At 42.7% G+C, this 7,550-nt stretch overlaps 1 protein-coding gene across 2 annotated transcripts; it reads right to left on the reverse strand.

Annotated features, from left to right (window-relative positions):
- Window positions 1–543: 543 nt before the first annotated feature.
- Window positions 544–6,942, reverse strand: Ciz1 (Ciz1 zinc finger protein). Of its 2 annotated transcripts, none has more exons than XM_020961017.2 (8): window positions 6,727–6,942; window positions 6,109–6,440; window positions 4,998–5,048; window positions 3,619–4,070; window positions 2,319–2,982; window positions 1,927–2,250; window positions 1,172–1,803; window positions 544–1,103 (listed from the first exon to the last, which is right to left on the reverse strand). In XM_020961017.2, the coding sequence occupies exons 2-8, from the start codon at window positions 6,400–6,402 to the stop codon at window positions 767–769; spliced, it is 2,754 nt and encodes a 917-aa protein (XP_020816676.2). In that variant the 5' UTR covers window positions 6,403–6,440; window positions 6,727–6,942; the 3' UTR covers window positions 544–766. The 2 variants fall into 2 exon arrangements, with proteins under 2 accessions (XP_020816676.2, XP_020816677.2); XM_020961018.2 differs by having other exon boundaries at window positions 6,760–6,931.
- Between the last annotated feature and the right edge of the window lie 608 nt (window positions 6,943–7,550).

Here is a 7,550-nt window from a genome sequence, read left to right on the forward strand (position 1 = left end):
TCTGTGTTAGAAATACAAATATTTCTTCCCGACGTTCCAAAATATAAATGAATAACTAATAAATTAAATTTAAATGAATACAAATTCCCAGAAAAAATGTATATAACTTAAAAACAATGTAAGCGCCTAGTTTAGTTAAGATAAAACCTGGAATGTATATATAATTTGTGTACTTGAATCGTTTTGATAATTATAACTTTATGATACCAAGGGCTTCAAGCAAGGTCTGTCCGGCCATTCAACGACATAATCTCGTTTAGCGGGCGGCATTACTCGTTTGTGTACATTATATCGCAAAGCTGACAATTGCATGTAAGCACCATGAAGCGGCCAGCAAATTGGCGACCGACAGGCATTTCTCTGCCATTGTTCATTCGTTCGGTGCCAGGTGGTTTCGGCGAGCCTTGGACATTTTAGAAAGGCCCAAATCGGAGTGGCAAGTCGGCGAAAGGTACAAGAAAGGTACTCACCACTCCACTCCACAGCCACAGTCACATCCACATCCACATCTACGATCACCATATAGAGAGACACGAGTGCAGGTTGGTTTAGTTAGGTCTAGACATTTATTAAACAGGCTGGGCTCGTCGGTGGCACGATGACATAGCAGCTCTTGTTGGGCATATTGGTGTGCACTTACTATTTGAGCACATTATGTTATAATTTTTTTGAATTATATTTGAAATATGTTTTTGTTGCAACCAAATCACTGGGTTTGGTTGTTCGCTGTTATTGATGGTACACAGCTGGTGGAGTCGCGCTGCGCTCACTTCGACTCGGCTGCCGCACTGTTGGACTTGGTGGCAGCTTTGATGGCGGCCGCGGAGGTGCGTTTCACACTGACCAAGACATTGCGCTTCGTGGAAGCCGGACCTGGTTTGGCGGCTTTGGGTGCCGGCTTGGGTGTTGCCTTCTTCACGGGCTGTTTGGCCGCAGCGGTGGCGGCGCTAGTCTTGACCGGTGTAGACGGGGAAGCAGCAGCTGTGGCAGCTGGCTTTTTCTCCACCGGCTTGGCCACAGGCGTTGTGGTCTCTTTAGGAGCTTCCTCCACCTCGGCATTGCCATTCGCTTCCTCTTTGGCATCTTTAGGATTGATTTTCTCGCTGCAAACCGACAAATATTATTATAAAACCCGATTGATTACTTCATAATCTCTGTATTTAAGACATACCTTTCAATGTCAATGTTAAGCACTGACTCATCCTCTTCCTCATCTTCTTCCTGGCCCACTTCGGCCAGCAGGTCGCCCAGATCCTTGTCTACTTCCTCCCACAGCTTCTCGTCGTGGGTATCATCGCCGCCTTCTCCATCACCGTAGTCTTCATCCTCATCCTCATCGGCCTTGCCGTCCATGTCCTCATCGGCCTCCTCCGCCTCGTCATCGCCACCCTTCTTATCTTCCTCCTCCGGCCCATCCTCCTCACCGCCATCCGCCTTGGCCTTCTTCTCGGTCTCCTCCTTGTTGCGGAGGAAAGCCTTCACGTGGGAATGCTGCAGGCAATGCTTCTTGGTATATTCCTCCAAGGAAATATCGTCAGTCGTGGCGGAATAATGGTTACACAGTTCACAGTAAAAGGCCTCAATGGTCTTGATAAAGTCTGGCCCAATCAAAGCACGTTTGCGGACCTCCTCATCCGTGCTCTTAAGAGCAGTTTCGGCCTCAATAAGCATGGCATCTACATCCGCATCGATCACATCAACATCGATCTCGCCCACCGAGTCGACGGTAAGGAATTTATTCAAATCGATCTCGCGCTCATCCACGCTATCATCCGAACCAGACTCATCGTTACGGGCCTTGTTCTAAAAACGAATAAGAAACCGAATAATTAATTTATAGCTTCCTGAGATCTAATGAAGATTGCAGACTAAATCGAAATGCAAGTGCATTCATTAACATTATATTATACATATAGTAAGACTCACCCTAATGTGCTCCAGCGAGCACCGATGGTTCTCGTACAGCATGGCGTTCTTGAACGCCAAGTGGCAAGAGCCGCAGTAGGGCATCAAGAACTTCTTAATGGTCTTGTGGTGCTCAGAGGCCTGGTGAAGATTCTTGGGCTGGCGGTAGGCCAAGCGGCATAGGCGGCAATAGCGCGACTCGTGCTCCTCCTTTGCATTCTCCTCGATCTCGCGCTGAGTTGTGCGCTGGCGGGCGCGCATACGCTGAAGATCAGCGCGCTGATTAAGAGCCACCTGGCGCATAGAGTTCTTGTGGGTGCGTGAGTTCAGATGGTAGTTGTACTCCTGCGAATCACAAAGGATAAAAGGTAAGTGAGCAAATAAAAAAAGGTCCAAAAGCCAATCAAACTCACCTTGAAGGTCACACACTTGACGCGGCAGTGGACACAAATCAGCTTGATGAAGCTACGCTTGCGGTTGTTGTGATCATCGTCACGATGACGCGAGTTGCGACGCTCCTTGGTGCGCTCATCATCCGAATCGTCCTTGTCCTTGCGCGAGGAGCGCTCCTTCTTGGTGGACGACGAGGCCTTTTTGGACTTAGAGTCACCGTCCTTCTTCTTACCTGCACTCGACGACTTGGTGACCTTTTCGTCAGCCTTGTCACCGTCAGCGGCCTCGCCACCCTCGGTCTTGACCTTTACTTTGACATCCTCATCGTCATCGGTGGCATCACCGCCCTTGGAGCTCTTTGGATCGGACTCATTCAGGTCCTTCTCGTGATCCTGATCATCGTCATCCCCACCATCGGCATCGTCATCGTCATCGCTCTTGTCCTCGGTGGCCGATTTGCTGCGACGCTTTTTCTTGCTCTTTCCGTCCTTGTCGGCCTTCTCATCATCGTCGTCATCGTCGTCATCATCATCATCATCGTCGTCGTCATCGTCGTCGCCGCCATCAGCGTCCTTGTCCTTGCTCTTCTTCTTCTTGCTTTTCTCAGCATCATCATCGTCGGTCTTCTCATTGTCGCTGGAATTGTCGCTGCTATTCCCGCCCTGGCGTTGGCGTCGCAACGAGCTACATTTTTGGGTGGAATGAATTCGAGAAATTCGAATGTGAAGAAGTCATGGTCTAGGTGGCAGGATGTTTGTTTGTTTTTGTTTGGTTTGGAAGCTCTTGTCTCTTGCGCAATGACCGCAGAGACAATAACAAATTTAAATTCAAATTCAAATGGTAATTGATCTTTTTTTTTGTGTTTTTTTAGTACATAAGAAGAAGCTGGTAAAGGTGATAAGCTAACAAATTACGTTCTTTTCATAATATTTATATATAAAGTGTGTCATAGGGTCGTTTCACATTTATCGTTCTACTAGTTTTACACAACATTATACTTTCTACAACGGAGATGGGAGGCTCTGTGGAGGCAGGCAGCTCGGTTTATCTTTCACCGAGTGCTCTCTCTTGTTCTCCTTCTCTCCTTGATTCTTCTTCTATCGTAATCTCACACAGTTCACATTCTTAGTTCTCTGAGAATAATAGTTCGCTGTATATCTGTTATCATTAACGATGCAAATTGGCACACAATGTGACGACGACGAGGATGTTCGTTCGCCGTTCACAGAGATTAACTCACATTTTCGGTATTTCAGTCTTAATACATTTTTTTATGGTTTAAATTTGTTTCCTATTTTGTATTTGGTTTGGTCTATTTACCTTTTCAACTGCTGAATCTTGAGCAGGCGGGCCCGGTCTTTCTGCTGAGCATAGAGCAGCTGGCGGCGCATAGTGCGCAGATCATTCGATTCGTTGACGTTGCGGGTACGCACAACTCGCATGGCACCCACCCGCATCCCGCTACGCATCATTCCGCCGCGCATGGACATTGTGCCGCGGGGTCGGGATATATAGTTGGTGCCGGCCACGCTGCGCATCATCCGCTTGGGCGGGCCCATCGATCCATCACGCTGATGCCGGTTGTTGCCGCCGCTGGCTGAATCATCGCGCTGGCGGTAGCTGCTCGAGCTGCCGCCGTTGCCTCCGCTGTTGTTATTACCGCCACCGGTGCTGCTGCGCTGATGATAGTTGGAGGACGAAGAGCCAACGTTCTGCGATGAGGACGAGGGTCGATCGCTTCGATCGTTCGACGAGGATGTGCGACGGTAATCCTAATGACGATTGATGAGTAGGAAGGTGTGTAGGAGCTCGGTTCATTGATTGATTGATTGATTTGTTATCGAATATAGGTGGTAGATTGATTTTTACATTTATAAAACACAGATAGACTTGTTGTATGAAAAGAATTGCTATATAAGTAGTAGTTACAGACTATATATTCGGTATCTGATCCTGATTGCTGATATCTGATTCTTATTTCTGATTCTTATTGCTGATGCTGAATCTGATCTGATCGGATTGATTTGATTTGGTTTGGTTTGTGGGTTATCGCATATCGCAAGGCTGTTATTTCCTGCAGCGTGTTTTATGTGTGGTAGGTAGCATGATGGAGAAACCTCATATACGCTTATACGACATATATCGCTATTTAGATTTAGATTTGCAGATGTGCACAGTGATAGACATATATATATATATAGTATCTGTGACAACCGACTTTCGGTTCGTTTGGGGACAAATTTAACAGCTGGTACACAGAGATACAAGAGATCAAACGGATCAAAATCGCTTCAATTGTTTCAACGTTTCTACGTTTCGGAACGGGTCAGATAAATCGATCGGGCGCTGGCTGGCAAAATCATGTTCTGTTCTATATACGTTTTCCGATTTGCAAATATATATGATATTTATGGTCATATACGAGGGCGCTGCAAAGTATGCTTATCTGGCAACTTTGAGTCGGCGCTGTTTGCTGTTTTAAGACATATGTTAACGCTTTATAACGCTCGATAGGCTCAATCGCTCGATTCCGCGTTTAAGCTTCATAAAAAACAGTGCTATAAATATTTGGAAAGTCATTAACATTACAAGGTACATGTCGTATTTTAGCTTAATGCATAATTCATTAATATATGTATATAAAGACCTGTGAAATGGCGGGTGATTTGACAATGGGACAGGGGCAAAGTATAACTTACGTCTTGGCGGGGCCGCTTGCGGTCATCGCTGCTGCGATCGCGAGATGAGTCCTAGACAAACGCATTTGGGATGAAAATAGATTACATTAGCATTATGATTTTTGTATATATCTAATATCTACGTATATATCTTTGAAACCACATCACTCATCTGCTGCAAGTCGACGGGCAGAGCTCAAAATGGCGTGACAAATGTGTCAGCAATATATATTCTTTTTTAGTCTCCTTGAGTTCATTTCTTCTCTATACTTATTTGTCTTGAATTGCGGTATCTTTAGCTTATAAAGACTCTTTTGTTATTATTGACAATTGCCGACTCCCGAAAATCTACTCAATAGGGTAATTTTTCACACAGAAATTTCGGGAAAATTGAATTCATACTATTGTTAAAACTCTTGAAAATTAATTTGCTTTTATTCTGAAGAGTTGCATCTGGTGTGATATTATTTTTACCACACCCGTGTGTATTCTAACAATGAATATAAATATATATCAAATATATATATAAACTTTTTCCACAGACACGAAAATAAGTGTGCTTTCGCCCAAGCAAAGAAATAGAAAAGTTTGTTCCAAAAATATTGGCCATTAAGCCAAGCCAAAATACAAATAGAATATAGACATTAAATACTACGTACTTTCCAAATTATAGTGCAATTTGTTAGCGTTGAGTGAAACATATTGACCAATAACCGAAACAAAGTCTAAAATTAGATACAGAGCTCTTTGAGTAAATCAGCCTGAGTATAATTTAGTTTTTTCTTGATTTTCTTGAAGGGATTTTAGTTATCTCATTGTTTCCTGTTGATATCGAGGCATTACCTGCTGAAAATCTGCAAAATATCTTGTGTTTACACACTAACTACCCCTGAGAAGATAAGAATTCATTTGTTTTGTGTTTAAGGAGAGGAAGTTTACTAGTAAAATAAAAACTATAAATAACCCAGGATATTTAACATGTTTCTATTTGATGGATTAAAAAATGTAGATAATGTTGGATCTAGGCTATATTAACCAATTTTTGTAAGGATTGTAGCGAATATGTCTAGACTTTTTGCTTATCGCTAGCAGCAGAGTGATATATATTTCAAAAATGTTAAGAAAAACTCACATAGCTGCGCTTGTGGCTGGAGCTGGAATCGTAGCGCCCGCCGCTGCTCGAATTGTGGTGCGTGAACTTGTCGCGACTCCGGTTGTCATAGTGGCTGTTGTTGCCTCCTCCTCCGCCACCGCCGCTGTTGTAACGATTGTTATTGTTGTGGTAGTTATTCTCGTAGCGGCCGCCATTTGGCCGGTAATTTCCCTGGGTACGGGTATTAACGTAGTTGCTCGAGTTACGATTGTTGTAGTAACCGCCGCGAGTGGTACCACCACCACGTGGAATGAATCCGCCGCGTCCACGCATCTTTATCTCTTTCTGTCTTAGTATATGTATATAGTTTTCTGTCAGAAAGTGAAAGAGCGCAGTCAGCAAAAAAAGATTAGAAGTGTATTAAATCACCATGCACCGGCCAACCGTGACTGCTTCTGCCGATGCACTTTCTGTGTGTGTGTGCATATATGTACATATGTATATGTGCGCAAAAAACACATCCGTCCAGCGCAGCACCCCTGCACTACACGGATGGAAAACGGTCTGCCGGTGGCGTCGGCTCGTTCAGGAAAAAAAATCAATACTGCCGGCCCCGCAATTTCGAGGATTATTTGCACTGCCCACGGCACCACTTACCTTCAGTTCTTATAGCTACACTAAGCTACTCACTAAAATTCTCTTCCTCAAATAAAATTGCACGTTTCCTTGCTTTTTTCACACAATTTCCGAACCACTTTTTTTGTCGAAAAAAATTTTCTGGCAATGGCGAACGATGTGATTACTAGAGATGTCAAAATGCTTAGGGATGTGACGAGAGGTGCAAGAACATCGACATCAATGTATCGATACTTTCTAATTTTCTGAATCATCGATGCTTTTGTCGACCATCGCTGTTTCTGTGCCTCCCCTAAAAGAGCCAATTTTTTTTTATTTTTTTATTATTATTCTTATATGTAATAATAAATCTTGTCAAATTTTATCTGAACGCAGGACGTATCATGCCTGGCATGGTTAAAAAATAATACAATTTTTTTTTATAACGCTTAAGACCTTTAGAAGACATGTTTTCAATAATCAGTTTTCTAAGTTTGTTTTACAAGGGAATAATATTTTATTTATTTATTTTTTTTTTTTTTTGTTCTTAATAAAACCCAAGGTGTGACTTTCAATAATTTAAATAATATTATTTAAATTAAAAAGAGTATGTTTAATCGATGTTTTGTGTGAAAAACATCGATGTCTCCATACATCGATGTTTTTGTACCTCTATTTCCTTTGCTTTAATGAGACCAGGTCGCAGGAAATAGTAAAAATAACTGCCTTATTTAAATTCCTTTTAAATTTTAATTTGATAAAGCAGTAAAGTTTGAATAACCTTGCAGGTCGCAACTCGATCATTCATAATTAATACAATATTAATTATATATGTTTGTGCTAAAAAAAAAAACAACGAAATAATT

The sequence above is a fragment of the Drosophila serrata genome, unplaced genomic scaffold (genome assembly GCF_035046125.1).
Source record: "Drosophila serrata isolate PLE 108 unplaced genomic scaffold, ASM3504612v1 contig_272, whole genome shotgun sequence".
Taxonomy (NCBI): Eukaryota; Metazoa; Arthropoda; class Insecta; order Diptera; family Drosophilidae; genus Drosophila; species Drosophila serrata.